This window comes from Thunnus albacares, chromosome 19 (assembly GCF_914725855.1).
Source record: "Thunnus albacares chromosome 19, fThuAlb1.1, whole genome shotgun sequence".
Taxonomy (NCBI): domain Eukaryota; kingdom Metazoa; phylum Chordata; class Actinopteri; order Scombriformes; family Scombridae; genus Thunnus; species Thunnus albacares.
This window is the reverse complement of record NC_058124.1, coordinates 12,053,067-12,074,682: the sequence shown is the minus strand read 5'-3', so window position 1 is coordinate 12,074,682 and position 21,616 is coordinate 12,053,067. Positions and strand designations below refer to the sequence as shown.

Below are 21,616 nucleotides of genomic sequence, written 5' to 3'. Positions count from 1 at the left end.
TATCAGCTCTGCTCCTGTGACACAGAGACACCATCATGATCTTGTTCCTCTTCTTGTTTGGTCTGGCTCTGGGTGCCGAGTCTCCTTCAGGTGACCGTGAAATGAAGCTACAGCGTGGTAACTGTCCCATGTTCTGGTACAGCTTCAACGGCCGCTGCTACAAGTATGTCTCCACACATATGACCTGGCCTGTCACAGAGGGCCAATCTGGTGTCTATCCACAGTCTGGAAGAACACGATTTTGTCAAATCTCTGATCAAGAACTTTGACCACACTCAGAAATTCACCTGGATCGGACTCAGTGACACCCAGAAGGAAGGCGGATGGATGTGGTCCGATGGATGCCCAGTGGACTTTGTCTTGTGGGGTGCAACAGAGCCAAACAACGCAGGTGGAAATGAACACTGTGTATACAACAACTATGATATTGATTTAAAATGGAATGATGATATATGTTCAGAAATGTATGCTTCTGTTTGTGCATCTCAAATTCTCTGTCCTTAGCAACTGAGATGGTTATGTCTGATTCAACCAATGACTTTCCACCTGTTGCTCTGTTAAAATGCATTGGTTCTCAACAATAAAGATATATTTGTGCAGGTTTATGTGTGTACAGAAAGTAATTTTTATCAAACCTTAATTTATAAGAATGAAAAGGACACTAAGATGTATGTATGTTCATATGGATGTTTACGCAAACACAACTCATAAACACCTGACAATAATCAACTGAAAGCTGCTCTCATTTAACTGACAAAGGGAGAAACCACATCTCTGCCCCTTAATCTGTTCTGAATATCACAAAATACTTTGAAGGGATCATTTCTCTGAAAAACATAAAACAGACCAGTGTGTCACATAGAATCTGGGTGAGTCAGTTACTGGGAGAAGACGAGAGGGTCAAACAAAAGGGGGAATAGAAAAAGCAGAGAATGAAACTTGTCTGCATGGTTTTACACCTCTGAATCGCCAATAAATACATGATAAACTATGTTTAACACATTATCTGAGGGGTGGTTCAGATAAAAATGTGAAAAAAATATATAAAGAAACACCTTTCTAAAAAGTTTGCTGTCTAACAATTTAATTTGGCTTAATAGGTATTGGGAATTAACTCAATCAGCGATGAGAGCAAAGTGCACATGATCCTTCCCTGTAATTCTGATGCAGCTTGATCACACCCTGGACAACAGTATTACAAAGTTGAAATTATATAATTATATCCCCCTGACATGCTTCAATTAATCAAGCAATGTAATGTGTGAACAGCTGCCTCTTTCTCAACTCAGCTGATTCCAGTTGGCATGAGCTGTGACAAGAAACACTCCATGCCATGTGCTGCATTTGTGTGTGTGTGTGTGTGAAAGGGAGGTAGGGTCACTGATGGTTGACACATGGCAGCGATAAGGTTTCCTGATGCTGTTAACCACTATCATTCTTTTACTCAGCAGGCTTCTGCCAACTAAACAACAGTGAGGGATGATGAAGAAATGAGAGAAATGTCAGACTTTTAGAATTACTGAGGACAGTCCCCCTCATCCAGAAAAAATATGCACATATTTTTTAATGATCTGAATAAAAACAAACATTTCATTTATTCAGTTTCAGCTATATTGTCTGTATATTTTTGTTTTCCAATCTGAAGATCTTAATGTTGTTCCAAAGCTCTCACTGTTGCTGGAATAAAATTCAGGAATGGGAAATATTAAATATTTAAAAAATAATTATACAAAAAATTAAATGTATTAACTCACCCCAGGTTCCTTAACCCCCCAAATCCCCTGGAAAAAAATGCAGAGGACATGACCTCCATATCCCCAAAAAGCCAGGTCTATTGAGGATATGGAGGTCCTCAGACATTTTGATTTGTCATATTAGAAAAGCACAGATGTTACTAATAACAGTAATGATGGCTCTGTTTGATTCAAGTGTTCCAGTAAGCCGTGACAGTGTGACAGTGAGCTAGCATGCACACTACAAGACCCTGAAACGTAACTAGCTAAATGCTATTATTTATTATATCTCACCTGTAAAAATATCTTCAAGTAAAAAAGATCTATGATAGTTACGGCCTTGTTAATTACAGACTGTTATATAACTATTCTTCACCTGATGGTTTGCATAAATTTTAATATTCAAAGTGCTTGGTTGTCCATTTTAATTCATTATGACACTGAGATATTTACAGCAATAGTGAATCTCTAAATGTTCTCCATTTCATACAAACTTTATTTTGCTAATATCAGCTTTTCTACAACAGAAGACTAAAACATCAATGTCCATTTCTCACAGAAGTCACACGTGTTTTTTTTCTTCACCTGCTGGTTTGCATAAATTTTAATTATCAAAGTGCTTGGCTGTCCCAGCTATTTATATTAGGTCTTAGATGAATATGGGAACAGCACAGGTGTAACAGCTGTTATGATGTAATCACAAGTACACTACCTGAAATACATGTGAATATCTTTTTATGTATTCAAAACTCAATATTTGCTTGGTTCTGATGGTAAAATCACACTGTTGTGAGTTAGTTTATATTAGATCTATTTAACACAGGCAGCAGTCAGGGCTTAATACACTTTTTATATCTGTTCTAACTGAGGCTCAGGGCTTTTTCCCAAATCATTTTAGTGCCAAGAGCATCTTTACTTCATCACAAGGCAAAATTCAAAGGTGAACACTTTAATGTTATGATCAGCTTAGTCCTTGTCAGACATTAAAAACTCTTTCAAAAGACAGACTGTGACCACTTTTTATGACCAATACTTCCCTCAGATGATCACAAAAAAATAAACATTCTTCTTGGCACTTTTTGGTAGTGCATGGAGAAAAGATATATTCATTCCTTAACTTAGTTTTGTTTTAAACAACACCAATCTGTTTTTACCTCACAGGGTCTTTATTGGGGTGGAAGGAGAATGAATGAATTAGACCTTATATATTATTTGAATAAGTTGTAGGTTTTGTGTGACATCTCCAGGTGTGCTGGTCTTTTTTGGCTCATGTTCAGATACTGTGTGGCGGTGTGCAACTGACAATGTTTGCCAAGTGCACTTGGCCAATAATATTACACCAACAGTGCAGACACCCACTCCACAGCATATAAAAGAAAACAGACTGTCACTTGTCTCCTCCACGATCTCCATCCCACTCACTGGTGCTTGTTTAAAACAACACCAATCAGTTTTTACCTCACATCTTTATTGGGGTGGAAGGAGAGTGAATGGATTAGACCTGATGTATTATTTGAATAACTTGTAGCTTTCATTTGACATTTCTAGGTGAGCTGGTCATTTCTGGCTTATGTTGGCAACTGAAAATGTTTGCCCAGAAAAAATGTGCACACAATTTTTAATGATCTCTATTTAAAAAAGAAAAAAAAACATTTTATGTATTCAGTTTTAACTATATTGTCTGTATATTTTTGTTTTCCAATATGAAGATTTTAATGTTGTTCCAAACTCTCACTATCGCAGGAATAAAATTCTGGTAGGGAAATATTAAATACTTAAAATATAATGTCACGAAAAATGAAATATTAGCTTAAAAAAACTGCAGAGGACATGACCTCTGTATCCTCAAAAAAACAGGTCTATTGAGGATATGGAGGTCCTCAGACATTTTGATTTGTCCTTTGGGAAAAGCACAGATGTTACTAATAACATTAATGATGGCTCTGTTTGATTCAAGTGTTCCAGTAAGCCGTGACAGTGTGACAGTGAGCCTGCATGCACACTACAAGACCCTGAAACTGAACCAGTTAAATGTAATTCAGTCATAATTTATTATATCACACCTCTGACATGTAAAAAATATCTTCAGTAAAAAAGATCTATGGTAGCTACGGCCTTGTTAAGTACAGACTGTTATATAACTGACATCTTGGTAAGCCTGTAGACTTTACCAAGAGAGCCATTGAGACCTATACTTGTTTATTTTAAAAATGTTGTGTGAATTTAAGTCTTAATCAGGGGTGTCCACACTTAACATGTAAATAATGATCCCATGCAGATATTTATAGGCCACTAATGTGGGGGAAGTGTGTACACAAGTTATTTTATCAACCCAAATTTTCTCTGAAATTTGACAGTCACACAGGTAACTTCCACTCATTGTGCAAAACAAAAACATATAAATAAGAGAACTAACAGTGAAATAATTCACTGTTTTTCACTTGCTTGTTTAGATTATTAAAGTGTTTTTCAAAGTCTGCTCCACCACTTCATATTCTCTGTGTAGTAGATAAATTTGGGAACAGCTGTTTCAATCACACAAACACCGAGTACAAATACTCTGTGGGAGGGGGGTAAAGTGTAATAAAGTCATGTATGCAACACGTGTTCAACATCATTTCAACTCAAAGGTAAAATCGCAATGAATGAAATGTTCAAGTGAGAACCACAATTTTCCAAAGCATTTTACTTGTAAAAGCATCTTTGATTCATTACAAGACAAAAGTTAAAGAGGATGTCAAGATGAAGGCTCACTTTCATACAGAAATTCAGTGTTATGAGCAGTTTAGTGCTTGTCTGTGCATTAAAACTCTCTTTCAAAGACACACACTGATCCCTTTTATCACCAACATTTTCATTCAGATGTTCACAGAAAAGAAAAATTCTTCTGGAACTTCTTGGCAGAGCATGGAGAAAGGATAAAACCTTCATTTAGTCTGGCATATTAGAGGATAGATTCACAATTTTTCAAGTCGGTCTTAAAACTCCAGTCAGGTGCCCATATGGACATTGAAACACTGTAATCATTCCTGCTTTTCACACTGACCATTAGAAGATCCTCCAAATGCCTTTTCAAAGTAAGTGGACAAAATTCATTGTTTATGAAAAAATATATTTCAGAGTTCATCTGAATTTAATGTGAGGCTTAAGTCGTCCACACTAGTTGAATTAAGTGGATATCTTCCAAAGTTAAAGTGTTTTAGTACAAAATTCCTCTTCGTTTCCCCAGACAGCCTTTCTCTGTTGAATGGCAGTGAGAGGATAGTAATAAAAAGAGGAACATTTGCAGTAAAAAGGTGGAAGATATCCACTTGATTTTACTAATTTGAATATAAGCTTCTTATAACTGAGGGCTGTCCATCACTTACATTGAAGCACATTAAGAATGAATCTTCTAATGGCCAGTATGAACAGGAGGAATAATTACAGCAAGAAAAAACATTTTCAATGTTCATATGTAAATATGAATATTATTTTAAGACAAAACTAACTAACTAATTATAGTGTTGATATGAAATCTCATGGTGAATTGATGGTCTTTTCTTGGGTTATGTTCAGATTCTGTGTGTTACTGTGTGGGTGAAAATGTTTGGCAAGTGCTCTTGACCAATCATATAATGCCAGCAGTGCAGACACCCTCTCTAAAGCATTTAAAAGAGAACAGCCTTTCCCCTGTCTCTGCACGATTCTTGATCACACCTCACAGTGCAGATCAGCTCCAATCAAGAAATTACCAACATGCTCTTGTTCCTCTTCTTGTTTGGTCTGGCTCTGGGTGCCGAGTCTCCTTCAGGTGACCATGAAATGAAGCTACAGCGTGGGAACTGTCCCATGTTCTGGTTCAGCTTCAACGGCCGCTGCTACAAGTATGTCTCCACACATATGACCTGGGCTGATGCAGACTTCCAATGTGTGTCAGAGAGTGCCACCCTGGTGTCTATCCACAGTCTGGAAGAAGAGAGGTTCGTCACATCCCTGATCAAGAACTTTGACCTTGCTCAGGGATCCACCTGGATCGGGCTCAGTGACATCCATAAAGAAGGAAGATGGATATGGTCTGATGGATCTGCATTGGACTTTGCTTTTTGGGACAATGGACAGCCAAACAACTATCATGGAAAGGAACACTGTGCACGCCAAAACTATAACGGTAATCTGAAATGGAATGACGGTCCTTGTTCTGAGACATTGCCTTTTGTCTGTGCATCTCGTGTCTGTCCTTAGCAACTGAGATGGTTATGTCCAATTCAACCAATGACTTTCCACCTGTTGCTCTGTTGAAATGCATTGGTTCTCAACAATAAAGATATATTTCTGCAAGTTTATGTGTGTACAGAAAGTCACTTTTATCAAACATTTTTATGAATGAAAAGGACACTAAGATGTTTGTATGTTCATGTGGATGTTTACGCAAACACAACTCATAAACACCTGACAATAATCAACTGAAAGCTGCTCTCATTTAACTGACAAAGGGAGAAACCACATCTCTGCCTCTTAATCTGTTCTGAATGTCACAAAATACTTTGAAGGGATCATTTTTTTGAAAAACATAAAACAGACCAGTGTGTCACATAGAATCTGGGTGAGTCAGTTACTGGGAGAAGACAAGAGGGTCAAACAAAAGGGGGAATAGAAAAAGCAGAGAATGAAACTTGTCTGCATGGTTTTACACCTCTGAATCACCAATAAATACTTAATAAACTATGTTTAGCACATTCTCTGAGGGTTGGTTAGATAAAAAGGTGAGTAAAATAATAGATACACCTTTCTAAAAAATTTTCTGTCTAACAATTTAATTTGGCTTAAGAGTTATTGGGAATTCACTCAATCAGCAATGAGAGCAAAGTGCACATGATCCTTCCCTGTAATTCTGACGCAACTTCTGGTTGACACCCAGAAGCGATAAGGTTTGCTGATGCTGCTAACCCCTATCATATTGTAGTCATCCTGACGAGTCTTTTACTCAGCAGGCTTCTGCCAACTAAACAACGGTGACGGATGATGAAGAAATGAGTGAAGTGTCAGACTTTTAGAATTACTGACGACAATCCCCCTCACCCAGAAAAAATGTTCACACATTTTTAATGATCTGAATGAAAAAAAAACATTTTATTTATTCAGTTTTAGCTATATTGTCTGTATATTTTTGTTTTACAATATGAAGTTAATGTTATTCCAAATCTCTCACTATTGTGGCAATAAAATTCTGGTAGGGAAGTATTAAATACTTAAAAAATAATGTCACGAAAAATGAAATATATTAACTCACCTCAGGTTCCTTAACCCCCCAAATCCCCTGGAAAAAAATGCAGAGGACATGACCTCCATATTCTCAAAAACCAGGACTATTGAGGATATGGAGGTCCTCAGACATTTTGATTTGTCCTTTGGGAAAAACACAGATGTTACTAATAACATTAATGATGGCTCTGTTTGATTCAAGTCTTCCAGTAAGCCGTGACAGTGTGACAGTGAGCCTGCATGCACACTACAAGACCCTGAAACTGAACCAGCTAAATGTAATTCAGTCATAATTTATTATGTCACACCTGTAAAAATATCTTCAAGAAAAAAAGATCTATGGTAGCTACAGCCTTGTTAAGTATAGACTGTTATATAACTGACATCTTGGTAGGCCTGTAGACTTTACCAAGAGAGACATCAAGACCTATTCTTGTTTATTTTAAGCATGTTGTGAATTTAAGTCTTAATCAGGGGTGTCCACACTTAACCTGTAAATAATGATCCCATGCAGATATTTATAGGCCACTAATGTGGGGGAAGTATGTACACAAGTTATTTTATCAACCCAATTTTCTCTGACACTTGACAGTCACACAGATAACTTCCACTCATTGTGCAAAACAAAACAATATTATGAGAATTAACAGTGAAATAATTCACTGTTTTTCACTTGCTTGTTTAGATTATTAAAGTGTTTTTCAAAGTCTGCTCCACCACTTCATATTCTCTGTGTAGTAGATAAATTTGGTAACAGCTGTTTCAATCACACAAACACCGAGTACAAATACCCTGTGGGAGGGGGGTAAAGTGTAATAAAGTCAAATGTGTATGCAACACGTGTTCAACATCATTTCAACTCAAAGGTAAAATCACAATGAGTGAAATGTTCAAGTGAGAACCACAATTTTTTTCCAAAGCATTTTGTTTGTAAAAGCATCTTTGATTCATTACAAGACAAAAGTTAAAGATGATCTAAAGGTGAAGGCTCACGTTCATACAGAAATTCAGTGCTATGAGCAGTTTAGTGCTTGTCTGTGCATTAAAACTCTCTTTCAAAGACACACACTGATCCCTTTCTATCACCAACATTTTCCTTCAGATGTTCACAAAAAAGAAAAATTCTTCTGGAACTTCTTGGCAGAGCATGGAGAAAGGATAAAAACCTTCATTTAGTTAGCATATTAGAGGATAGCTTCACAATTTTTCAAGTTGGTCTTTAAACTCCAGTCAGGTGCCCATATGAACATTGAAACACTGTAATCATTCCTCCTGTTCATACTGACAATTAGAAGATCCTCCAAATGCATTTTCAATGTAAGTGGACAAAATTCACCGTCCTCATTTTATGAAAAAACATATTTCAGAGTTCCTCTGAATTTAATGTGAGGCTAAAGTCTTCCATATTAGTTGAATTAAGTGGATATCTTCCAAAGTTAAAGTGTTTTAGTACAAAATTCCTCTTTGTTTCCCCAGACAGTGTTTCTCTGTTGAATGGCAGTGAGAGGATAGTAATAAAAAGAGGAACATTTGCAGTAAAAAGGTGATAACTTTGGAAGGTATCTACTTGATTTCACTGATTTGGATATGAGCTTCTGATAAACTTCAAATACATATTTGCACAAACTGAGGGCTGTCCATCACTTACATTGAAGCACATTAAGAATGTATCTTCTAACGGCCAGTATGAACAGGAGGAATGATTACAGCAAGGAAAAATGCTTTCAATGTTCATATGTAAATATGAATATTATTTCAAGACACAATTAACTATTTATAGTTTTGATATGAAATGTGCAACATAGCTAAAAGAGCAGTAATAAAGGATATGGCCTTTCTTGGACAAATTCATTTCAGACTGAACAAAGGTTTTATTTCATATTTTTACAATAGTTAACAGAGCAGTAATGAACATAATACTGAAAATCTGTGAAGGGAAAAGGACCTTCATAATTTTTAAGATGAATATTTTTGGGAAGAATATATTTGGGCCTCATATTCCCTTCTTTCAAAACCAATCCTATTAGATCCCCTTTGTTTATTAAAAGTAAACTGACAGGTGGAACGTACATTTCTTGCTTTTGAAATTAAATTAAAAATAGCTGAGCTCTGGTCATGTAACCAAAGAGAATAGTAACATTTTAATGCAGAATATATGTAAAAATCTGACCGTTTTTATTAGGGCTGCCAAAGAACCTTGAACTCAGGTAGATATAAGTAGAATAAACTCATTTCCTTAGCAAGAAAATGTGTACTATATAACTGTATAATATATAATAATATCATATATAATAAAATAATAATCTTCTACTTTAGGTTGTTCTAATAGAAAAGCTCAGTGCCACAATAAAATGATTAAAGGATTCTGACTGATACTGTAATAATGTTGTTGAGCATGTTTTTGATGCAATAAAAATATAATTATATAGAAAACAATCAGTAGAGATCTACCGAAAATGCCAAAGTTCAACAAATGTAAATCAATAGTCATCAATAATAAAGCAATCACAAATGTTACATTGAGTCATGCAGCATAGATGTACTGTAGAGCTCTGATGAAGACCCACTTTTAAACAGAACTTCAATATGTTTACATACTGTGTGGGTGAGTAAAACTGTTTGTGTTTGCCAAGTGCTTTTAACCAATGATATCACACCATGAGTGCAGACAACCTCTCTGAAGCAGATAAAAGAAAGCAGCCTTTCACCAGTCTCTGCATGATTCTTGATAACATTTAATGGTACAGATCAGCTCCAACCAACAGATCAACCTCTGATCATGCTCCTGTGACAGAGAGACACCAACATGCTCTTGTTCCTCTTCTTGTTTGGTCTGGCTCTGGGTGCCAAGTCTGTACATGTATTACCTGGGCTGATGCAGAGTTCCACTGTGTGTCAGAGAGTGCCAACCTGGTGTCTATCCACAGTCTGGCCATGTAGCTGCTAGCTGAGACCATTAGGAGTCACAGCTTTATATTAGGATTCCAAATAAGATCTTTTATGTATAAGATTGAGCTGTATGCAGAAGACATCTTTTTGTTTATTACTAACCCTTCAAATCCATACCAGCTTTTATGTCAATCATGATCAGCTCCCTGCCCTCCAGGTACCTGCTGCATCACACAAACAAAGTGTAAGCACAAGCCAGGAGACCGTCACAAGTTTATTTATGTATTTCTGAGGTGACAACGTGTCAGTTTATGTGCCATGTTCAGAGGTTCAACAATGTGGAAGTGCATACTTCAGGAAGATGTAATGCTGGAATGTAAAAGTAGTTGTTGTTATGTGTTGTGGCCACTTGAGGGCAGCAGGAGAGCAAGTCAGTGTGATGACGCTTATCTCTCTCCTCTGGTGTCAAGTGCTGTAATGGAGAGGAAACCAACATGAGGGTGTATTTAGTGTTTTTATTGGTCCATGTCATGACTGTTTAAAGTTATGTTTTCTTCAAAGCAATATTGTTTAAAACTTGTTTGCATGATAAAACAGAAAACACAAAGTTCACAATGCAAGAGAGGACATGTTGAAGATTTTGTACATATGTAATATTGTTGATGTGTAAATATATGCCCATATTTGGTATGTTGTTAGTATTTATCTGTTGTAAATGAGAAAAGATGTCAAGCACAAAGCAATACGTCTCCCCTCGTGTCCCTTCAACCTTCTGACAGCTGAAGCCACGTCTTTTCTAAAGCTGTGTTTTACTATGTCACAACTTTATCGGAAATGAATAAATTATAGGTTTTCTTGTTTGGTCTGGCTCTGGGTGCCGAGTCTCTACATGTATGACCTGGGCTGATGCAGAGCTCCACTGTGTGTCAGAGAAGGCCAACCTAGTGTCTATCCACAGTCTGGAGGAAAACAATTTTGTCAAATCCCTGATCAGGAACTTTGACCCCTCTGAGGGATTCACCTGGATCGCACTCAGTGACATCCATAAAGAAGGAAGATGGATGTGGTTTGATGGATCCAGTTGACTTTGTCTTTTGGGACATAGGGCAGCCAGACAACTTTGGAGGAAATGAACACTGTGCCCACAAAAGCTTTGGCAGTCTGTTGAAATGGAATGATTATCAGTGTTTTCAGACACCCATTTCATCCCAGATATGAGAGGGTTATCTCTGATTCATCCCGATGACACAAATATATACATTTATTTATGCGTAAATAAAAGTCATTTCACTAATCTTCATTTTCATGAACTCTGGGCACTCATCAGTTAACACCAGTAGTGGGTCAAATAAAACATTTCATCATTTTTCTCATAAACTCAAAATGTTCTTTTATCCCCTGTTACAGCCACCACCAGCACCTGCGTTCTGTGTATATGTGTAGTCATTTTCTTTAGAGTTTTTTTTTTACATGTCTAGCAGTCTCAAGGGGCTCTTCTCATTTCTCTATTTTGTGCCTCCTCATCTCCTCTCTCCTCCATCCTCCTGCCTGTGACCCAGAAATCAATTCCAGCGTGCCATATTTAAGTATGCCTCAATTCCTAAAATGCATCTCGAGGAGAGAGGAGCGAGCAGAGAGGAGGCTTGCTGGAGGAGCTTTGAGCGAGGAAGTTCTTCAGCATCCGTGAAGTATAAAAGAGGCGTGACACACATAAATGTGTGTGTGTGTGTTAAAAAATAACAATATAACATCCGTACATTCTTGTCACATTATGCCACGTTGTGATTTGAATTAAAAGTTAATGTATAAGTTGTCATGAACACTGTTATGCTCATCTGACAGAGATCATAAAATACAGCAGTAGGCTATAATAAAATAATGGACAGATGATGCAGCTGTGCCACACATCATATTTAATTGACATCACTTTAAAATGCCGGCTCCGAAGCAAGGATGTCTCATTTTGTTAGATGCCTGCTGCCTTGACTCCTCTCTCCTCGTGTCTCTTCCTTGCCTCCTCCAGGTGGGAGGGACTAAGACATGAAGAGAGGAGGCGAGGAAAGGAATCGAGGATGTACGAACTGAGAAATGAGAAGAGGGGCAAGTCTCCTGTCTCCAAGGCCCTCCCATTTCCTGCTTGGCCTCGGCAGTGATCCTGATTGGAGCAGCACCCAGTCCAGCACTCCAATCCAAAAGATTCAGTCAGGTGTCTGAACCAATAAATGTCTGGCCAGTCTGTCATTCGGGGTGGCTGGGATATTGTGCCTCTCATTGTTGTTGTGTTTAAGAGTGTAGATATCTTTTGTTGAGAAACTAGTACAAGGCACTTGTTTTCTACCCAGGGACTGGGCCAGGTGTAGTTCTGCTGACCACTGATTGCACTCACACACTTAGTATTCCTGTGTTAGTTTCATTAGGAGCAGTGGTGCTGTTGTGATTGAGCTTATGTTTTTTTCAATTCACTAAAGACCAGGTCTAGACAGTGAGGTTTTATTTTCATTTTTGTTACATTGTGTTAGTTACTTTTAGCTCAAGTTTAGGAGTCCTCTTTTGGTTATATTTGGTTTATGGTTTGAACAGCATCCACAGGCCCTTCTTCTTTGGTAGTTTGCCTCTTGTGTTTGTGTATTTTTGCAGTTAGGAGTCCCTACTACCACCTCCCTAGGCACTGATAGACACCAAAGACAGCAAAGAGCAGCTCCGGTTTTTAACTGAATCTTGGCTAAATGAACACAATGGTGCAGCAGCCCCCAATAAATCAGCTCCCCCAAACTTTTGTTTTATCAGTGAGACCAGAATGCTTAGGAAAGGAGGTGGCGTAGCCACATTATTTAATGATGTCATTGATGTCATTTTATGGGAAGTTTGGCTCTTAAGAATATGTTGCACTTCAGTTGGGATCCTCCTGTCGTGCAATATCAGTAACCATCTACAGACTCCCAAAATATAATGCACACTTTTTTGATGATTTCACAGAACTGCTGTCTGCTGTGTTTATTGATTTTGACCGAGTTGTCAGAGTGGGCAATTTTAATTTTTGTATCGATAATCCCAATAATAGCAGTGCCAAAGAACTTCTGCACATTCTGGACAATTTTGGACTTTCCCAGCATGTAACAGCATGTGACTCAACACACAATAAGGGATATGCTCAGGACCTAGTTATTTCTAAGGGTCTATGTATCTCTGAGGTTGTGGTGTCTGATGTTGCCCTTTCTGACAATTACAGTGTATTCTTTGAAATGACCATCTCTGCTGACACAACCAGAACTAAAACTGAGGTAATCAGGAAGCGCTATTTTAACGAAAACACCTGTACATTATTCACCCAGGCTTTTACACCAACTTTCAGTTCCTGTTAATGATCTTGTAAACAGTTTCAGCTCTAATGTTGTGGATATTATTGATACCATTGCCCCCATAAAGACCAAAGCTGTCTCTGGTAAGAAGAAGGCACCATGGACAAAAATACAACAACAGTAAAAGTCCAGAAAAGAGAATGCTGACAAACAGAATGCAGGTGGTGACAAACCAAACTTCAGATTCATTATAACATTTATAAAGAGAAACTCCACAAGCATAATCTGGAACTAAAAGGAGCAAGACAGTCCTTTTTTCTGAGAGATTATTAATAAAAATAGCAATAATACATGCACCTTATTCTCTGTGGTGGACAATCTAACAAACCCCCCAGCATCAGTCCCTCCTGAACTGTTATCCACCAAATCATGCAATGGTTGATTTTGCATCTTTCTTTACTGACAAAATTCTGAAGATAAAGCAAACAGTTTGTAATTCTGTTACCTGTGCCTCAACATAAAACCATCTCAGTAAATTTAGCACATTTTCACCTATTAGACTGTGCAACATTGACAGGAATTGTCCAACACCTTAAACCCACTACCTGCTGTCTTGACATCCTGCTTACAAGCTTTTTTAAAATTGTTTTTAACTGCATAGAACGAGATGTATTACAAATCGTAAACAGTTCCCTTCAGTCAGGCGTGTTTCCAGGGGTCCTGGAGGGGTCCTGGTTGGGGAAATCCGCCTGTTAGGGAGACCCTATATTTGGCCATCTGGCCATGTAGCTGTTAGCTGAGACCATTAGCTTTATATCACAGCTTTATATTAGGATTCCAAATAAGATCTTTTATGTATAAGATTGAGCTGTATGCAGAAGACATCTTTTTGTTTATTACTAACCCTTCAAATCCATACCAGCCTTTATGTCAATCATGATCAGCTTCCTGCCCTCCAGGTACCTGCTGCATCACAGAAACAAAGTGCAAGCACAAGCCAGGGGACCGTCACAAGTTTATTTATGTATTTCTGAGGTGACAATGTGTCAGTTTATGTGCCATGTTCAGAGGTTCAACAATGTGGAAGTGCTTACTTCAGGAAGATGTAATGTTGGAATGTAAAAGTACTTGTTGTTAAGTGTTGTGGCCACTTGAGGGCAGCAGGAGAGCAAGTCAGTGTGATGATGCTTATCTCTCTCCTCTGGTGACAAGTGCTGCAATGGAGAGGAAACTAACATGAGGGTGTATTTAGTGCTTTTATTGGTCCATGTCATGACTGTTTAAAGTTATGTTTTCTTCAAAGCAATGTTGTTTAAAACCTGTTTGCATGATAAAACAGAAAACACAAAGTTCACAATGCAAGAGAGGACATGTTGAAGGTTTTGTACATACGTAATATTGTTAATGTGTAAATATATGCCCATGTTTGGTATGTTGTTAGTATTTATCTGTTGTAAATGAGAAAAGATGTCAAGCACAAAGCAATACGTCTCCCCTTGTGTCCCTTTAACCTTCTGACAACTGAAGCCACGTCTTTTCTAAAGCTGTGTTTTACTATGTCACAACTTTATCGGAAATGAATAAATTATAGGTTTTATGACAGCTGGTGATCTTTTCTTTAGGTTATGTTCAGACACTGTGTAGTAGTGTACAACTGATTGTGTTTCTCAATGCATTTGACCAATGATATCACTCCAACAGCCTCTCCGACAGAGATAAAAGAAAGCATTTCAGCTGTCTCTACAAGATCCTTGATAGCATCCAACAGTGCAGATCAGCTCCATTTAACACATCAACACCTCATCCTGCTACTGTGACAGAGAGACACCATCCTGCTCTTGTTCCTCTTCTTCGTTGGTCTGTTTGGCAACTGTCCCATGTCTTGGTAAAGCTTGAACGGCAGCTTCTACAAGTACATCACCACATGTATGACCTGGGCTGATGCAGAGCTCCACTGTGTGTCAGAGAAGGCCAACCTGGTGTCTATCCACAGTCTGGGTGAAAATGATTTTGTCAAATCACTGATCAAGAACTTCGACCATGCTGAGGGACTCACTTGGATCGGACTCAGTGAAATCCAGAAGGAAGGAGGACGGATGTGGTCTGACAGATGTGCAGTCAGCTTTATCTTTTGGAAAGCAGGAAAACAACGCTGGATGAGATGAAAAGTGTTTTTACAGCAATGACATCTGTCTGTTCGGGTTTGCTATGGACAACCTGATGAATTTACAACTATTGCTCTGTTGTAATGCAATGGGCCTCCAAAAAAAAGTTAAAAATGTTTTTCACTGATGATGGCCCTTCACATAGGTAACTCCATCGATTGAAAAAAAGGGAATTAGCCAATTTGTTTAGACAACTTCTCTGATTCCCTCTATTTTCATGAATATTTTACATTCAAATATGTAACTCCAGTGATTGTTCAAGAGGAATATTCACACAACTTTTTCTCCACACAAAAATGTATTATTGATAGAATTGCAAAAAAAAAGTCATTCACTTTTAACAATAATGGCATGAAGACATTTCAGTCCACAAATTTTTTGTAATTTTTTGCAATTTAGATCTAAATTACACTGAAACACAATGACATCCTGGTTTTATGACAACAACTTTATGGATCTCTGGCACCCTCTGATCAATCAATAGTCCCAGTGGCCTAAGTGACCAAATGACAAATGACAAAAGGCACACTGGATTCCTGCATTTCCATGTAATAGACAGCAGAAGTGGATTTGCCTGTACACAATAGTAAGTATGAGATATTGTATAAATATGTGTATAATGTGTTCTCATCCTCCACCCATTTTCCATCATCCCTTCTCTGTTATATAATTGATAGTTACTGTAATCATGTTGTTGAGCATTGTTATGTTGCAATGAAGATATGATTATATATAAAAAATAACAAGAGCTTTCCTGGAAGTGCCAAAGTTCAACAACTGTAAGTCAATAATTAGCAGTTATTGCTTCTCTTTGGTTTCCTTATTTTCATTTCCTGGATGATTTTGAACCAAACACTCCTTATTCACATTTTTCATTAGACTATGATATTTTTGTGCCAATTGGTGATGCTCATTTTTATATTGTACTTTATATAACATGGACCTATACATTTTTCAGATGGCATGTCTTTTCAAAAGCAACATTTTACTACGTCAATTTTTCTAAAATAAATGTAATAAAAGTGAATGTATTAACCCGAAGACTCTTGTGCAGATGACACTTATATATATCACAAAGAAGACAGCAAAAGATTTTGAAAAAGATTTTGAAAAAGATTTCTCAACGTTCATATAGCAAGAAAAAAAAACCCAGATTAAGAATGAAAACCTTACAGCTGCAAAGAGAGATTTCCAAATGTTATAACTGAGACTGTCATAGTAGACTCATCTATAAGTGGGCTAACTGCTATCTAAATTAAAGAGAAGATCCTCTTGAGTCGTGTTGATCAGTCAACTTTTCTGTCGGGGTCCAGCAGGATATGAATAAAGTCATGGGTAGAAATGATACTTTCTCCTGTATAACTCATGATTAATATGGATTGCATAATTATTATGTTATGTGTTTAACACAAGTTCAAAATTCTACTTTTGGAATTCCTCAAAAAGATGTTTTTGCTCATTTTCGAGCTCACCACCTCAAATTATCACGGGATGTGGCCCTTCTTGGACAAATAGAGAAGTTCATAATTAACTTCACATTGAACAAAGGTTTTATTTCATATTTTTGTAATAGGTAACAGAGCAGTGAACAATGAACATAATACTGAAAACCTGTGAAGGGACCTTCATAATTTTTATGATTTGCTTATTAAAAGTAAATTGACAGGTGGAACGCACATTTCTTGCTTTTGAAATTAAATTAAAAATAGCTGAGCTCTGGTCATGTAACCAAAGAGAATAGTAACATTTTAATGCAGAATGTATGTAAAGATCTAGGACAGTTTTTATTAGGGCTGCCAAAGAACCTTGGACTCAGGTAGATATAAGCGGAACAAACTCCTTCACTTCACACAATAATATAATGTAATAACCTTCTACTTGAAGTTGTTCCAATAGAAAAGCTCAGTGCCACAATAAAAGGATTAAATGGTTTTGACTGATACTGTAATAATATTGTTAAGCACTTTTTGGATGCAAAAATACAATTATATAGAAAAACAAACAGCAGAGCTCTCCTGAAAGTGCCAAAGTTTAACAACTGTAAATCAATAGTGATCAATAGTAAAGCAGTTATTGCTTCTCTTTGATTTCCTTGTTTTCATTTCAGAGTCCTGGTTGATTATTAGCCAAACATTACAAAATATCACACCATCAGTGCAGACAGCCTCTCTGAAGCATATAAAGGAAAGCAGCCTTTCACCTGTCTCTGCAAGATTCTTGATAACATTTAATGGTGCAGATCAGCTCCAACTAACAGATCAACCTCTCATCCTGCTCCTGTGACAGAGAGACACCATCATGCTCTTGTTCCTCTTCTTGTTTCTTGCTGTCGGTGCTGAGACTCCTTCAGGTGACCATCAATTGACGCTACGGAGTGGTAACTGTCCCATGTTCTGGTTCAGCTTCAACAGCCGCTGCTACAAGTATGTCGCCACACATATGACCTGGGCTGATGCAGAGCTCCACTGTGTGTCAGAGAAGGCCAACCTGGTGTCTATCCACAGTCTGGAAGAACACAATTTTGTCAAATCCCTGATTAAGAACTTTGACCATGCTGAGGGACTCACTTGGATCGGACTCAGTGACATCCACAAAGAAGGAAGATGGATGTGGTCTGATGGATCTGCAGTGGACTTTGTCTTTTGGAATTCAGGAGAGCCAAACAATTATGGAGGAAATGAAGACTGTGTTCACAACAACGATGGTACTGATCTGAAATGGAATGATCGCCCATGTTCTCACACCCTTCCGTCTGTTTGTGCTTCTCGCATACTCTGTCCTTAGCAACTGACATGGTTGCTATGGACGACCTGGTGAATTTCCAACTGTTGTTCTGTTAAAATGCAATGGGCCTCAACAAAAAAGTTACAAATGTTTATGAAGAAAAGTCATTTATCAAACCTTCATTTTCACCAGTGTTGGACATTCATAAAAGTTTGTCGCTACAGATAAGACCTGGGCTGATGCAGAGCTCCACTGTGTGTCAGAGAGGCCAATCTGGTGTCTAGTCTTCCAGTCTGGAACACAAAAAATAAACATATATACAATTTTACTTGTGTGTACAGAAGTTATTTCTCTAACTCTTACTTTCACCATTGTTGGATGTTCATATGTTGAAAAGATCTATGGTAGTTACGGCCTTGTTAAGTACAGACTGTTATATAACTGACATCTTGGTAGGCCTGTAGACTTTACCAAGAGAGCCATCAAGACCTATTCTTGTTTATTTTAAACATGTTGTGTGAATTTAAGTTGTGTGAATCAGGGGTCCACACTTTACACGTAAATAATGATCCCATGCAGATATTTATAGGCCACTAACGTGGGGGAAGTATGTACACAAGTTATTTTATCAACCCAAATTTTCTCTGACACTTGACAGTCACACAGGTAACTTCCACTCATTGTGTAAAACAAAACAATATTAGGAGAATTAACAGTGAAATAATTCACTGTTTTTCACTTGCTTGTTTGTGTAAATTTAGATTATTAAAGTGTTTTTCAAAGTCTGCTCCACCCCTTCATATGTGTCGTAGATAAATTTGGTAACAGCTGTTTTGATCACAAGAACACAGAGTACAAATACTCTGTGAGAGGGAGGTAAAGTGTAATAAAGTCATGTATGCAACACGTGTTCAACATCATTTCAGCCTAAAGGTAAAATCACAATGAGTGAAATGTTCAAGTGAGAACCACAATTTTTTCCAAAGCATTTTACTTGTAAAAGCATCTTTGATTCATTACAAGACAAAAAATAAAGATGATCTCAAGATGAAGGCTCACGTTCATACAGAAATTCAGTGTTATGAGCAGTTTAGTGCTTGTCTGTGTATTGAAAACTCTCTTTCAAAGACAGACACTGATCCCTTTCTGTCACCAACATTTTCATTCAGATGTTCACAGAAAAGAAAAATTCTTCTGGAACTTCTTGGCAGAGCATGGAGAAAGGATAAAATCTTCATTTAGTCAGCATATTAGAGGATAGCTTCACAATTTTTCAAGTCGGTCTTTAAACTCCAGTCAGGTGCCCATATGAACATTGAAACACTGTAATCATTCCTGTTTCTCACACTGAGCATTAGAAGATCCTCCAAATGCATTTTCAATGTAAAAGGACAAAATTTGCCATCCTTGTTTTATGAAAAAATATATTTCAGAGTTTATTTGAATTTAATGTGAGGCTTACATCATCCACACTAGTTAAATTAAGTGGATATCTTCCAATGTTAAAGTGTTTTAGTACAAAATTCCTCTTTGTTTCCACAGACAGTCTTTCTCTGTTGAATGGCAGTGAGAGGATAGTAATAAAAGAGGAGCATTTGCAGTAAAAAGTTGATAACTTTGGAAGGTATCCACTTGATTTCATTGATTTGGATATAAGCTTCTGATAACCTTCAAATACGTATTTGCACAAACTGAGGGCTGTCCATCACTTACATTGAAGCACATTAAGAATGTATCTTCTAACGGCCAGTATGAACAGGAGGAATGATTACAGCAAGGAAAAATGCTTTCAATGTTCATATGTAAATATGAATATTATTTCAAGACACAATTAACTATTTATAGTTTTGATATGAAATGTGCAACATAGCTAAAAGAGCAGTAATAAAGGATATGGCCTTTCTTGGACAAATAGAGTAATTTACAATTCATTTCACACTGAACAAAGGTTTTATTTAATATTTTTACAATAGTTAAAAGAGCAGTAATGAACATAATGCTGAAAATCTGTGAAGGGAAAAGGGCCTTCATAATTTTTAAGATGAATATTTTTGGGAAGAATATATTTGGGCCTCGTATTCCCTTCTTTCAAAACCGATCCTATTAGATCCCCTTTGTTTATTAAAAGTAAACTGACAGGTGGAACGTACATTTCTTGCTTTTGAAATTAAATTAAACATAGCTGAGCTCTGGTCATGTAACCAAAGAGAATAGTAACATTTTAATGCAGAATGTATGTAAAGATCTAGGACAGCTTTTATTAGGGCTGCCAAAGAACCTTGGACTCAGTTAGATATAAGTGGAACAAACTCCTTCACTTAGCGAGAAAATGAGTACTATATAACTGTATATCATATATATAATAATATAATATAATAACCTTCTACTTGAAGTTGTTCCAATAGAAAAGCTCAGTGCCACAATAAAAGGATTAAATGGTTTTGACTGATACTGTAATAATATTGTTAAGCACTTTTTGGATGCAAAAATACAATTATATAGAAAAACAAACAGCAGAGCTCTCCTGAAAGTGCCAAAGTTTAACAACTGTAAATCAATAGTGATCAATAGAAAAGCAGTTATTAGTTCTCTTTGATTTCATTGTTTTCATTTCAGAGTCCTGGTTGATAATTAGCCAAACATTACAAAATATCACACCATCAGTGCAGACAGCCTCTCTGAAGCAGATAAAAGAAAGCAGCCTTTCACCTGTCTCTGCAAGATTCTTGATAACATTTAACAGTGCAGATCAGCTCCAACTAACAGATCAACCTCTCATCCTGCTCCTGTGACAGAGAGACACCATCATGCTCTTGTTCCTCTTCTTGTTTGGTCTGGCTCTCGGTGCTGAGACTCCTTCAGGTGACCATGAAATGAAGCTACAGAGTGGTAACTGTCCCATGTTCTGGTACAGCTTCAACGGCCGCTGCTACAAGTATGTCGCCACACATATGACCTGGGCTGATGCAGAGCTCCACTGTGTGTCAGAGAAGGCCCACCTGGTGTCTATCCACAGTCGGGAAGAACAGAATTTTGTCAAATCCCTGATTAAGAACTTTGACCATGCTGAGGGACTCACTTGGATCGGACTCAGTGACACCCAGAAGGAAGGAGGATGGATGTGGTCCGATGGATGTGCAGTGAACTTTGTCTTTTGGAATTCAGGAGAGCCAAACAACTATGGAGGAAATGAAAACTGTGTTCACAACAACTATGATACTGATCTGAAATGGAATGATCACCCATGTTCTCTCACCTATCCGTCTGTTTGTGCTTCTCGCATAGACTGTCCTTAGCAAGTGATATGGTTGCTATGGACAACCTGGTGAATTTCCACTTGTTGTTCTGTTAAAATGCAATGGGCCTCAACAAAAAAGTTACAAATGTTTATGAAGAAAAGTCATTTATCAAACCTTCATTTTCACCAGTGTTGGACATTCATAAAAGTTTGTCGCTACAGATAAGACCTGGGCTGATGCAGAGCTCCACTGTGTGTCAGAGAGGCCAACCTGCTGTCTATCCACAGTCTGGAACACAAAAAATAAACATATATACAATTTTA

At 37.4% G+C, this 21,616-nt stretch overlaps 3 protein-coding genes and 1 pseudogene across 3 annotated transcripts; all 4 read left to right on the top strand.

Moving 5' to 3' along the window:
* LOC122969466 lies at positions 1-595 on the top strand (annotated as a pseudogene).
* Positions 596-5,169: 4,574 nt separating this feature from the next.
* On the top strand, positions 5,170-6,053 carry LOC122969463 (lactose-binding lectin l-2-like). Its single transcript, XM_044335138.1, has one exon. It carries the CDS (start codon positions 5,472-5,474, stop codon positions 5,955-5,957), a length of 486 nt encoding a protein of 161 aa, XP_044191073.1. The 5' UTR covers positions 5,170-5,471; the 3' UTR covers positions 5,958-6,053.
* An 11,560-nt stretch (positions 6,054-17,613) lies between these two features.
* Positions 17,614-18,382, top strand: LOC122969462 (lactose-binding lectin l-2-like). Its single transcript, XM_044335136.1, has one exon. The coding sequence runs from the start codon at positions 17,629-17,631 to the stop codon at positions 18,112-18,114; it is 486 nt and encodes a 161-aa protein (XP_044191071.1). The 5' UTR covers positions 17,614-17,628; the 3' UTR covers positions 18,115-18,382.
* A 2,413-nt stretch (positions 18,383-20,795) lies between these two features.
* Positions 20,796-21,616, top strand: LOC122969457 (lactose-binding lectin l-2-like). Its single transcript, XM_044335131.1, has one exon. It carries the CDS (start codon positions 20,862-20,864, stop codon positions 21,348-21,350), a length of 489 nt encoding a protein of 162 aa, XP_044191066.1. The 5' UTR covers positions 20,796-20,861; the 3' UTR covers positions 21,351-21,616.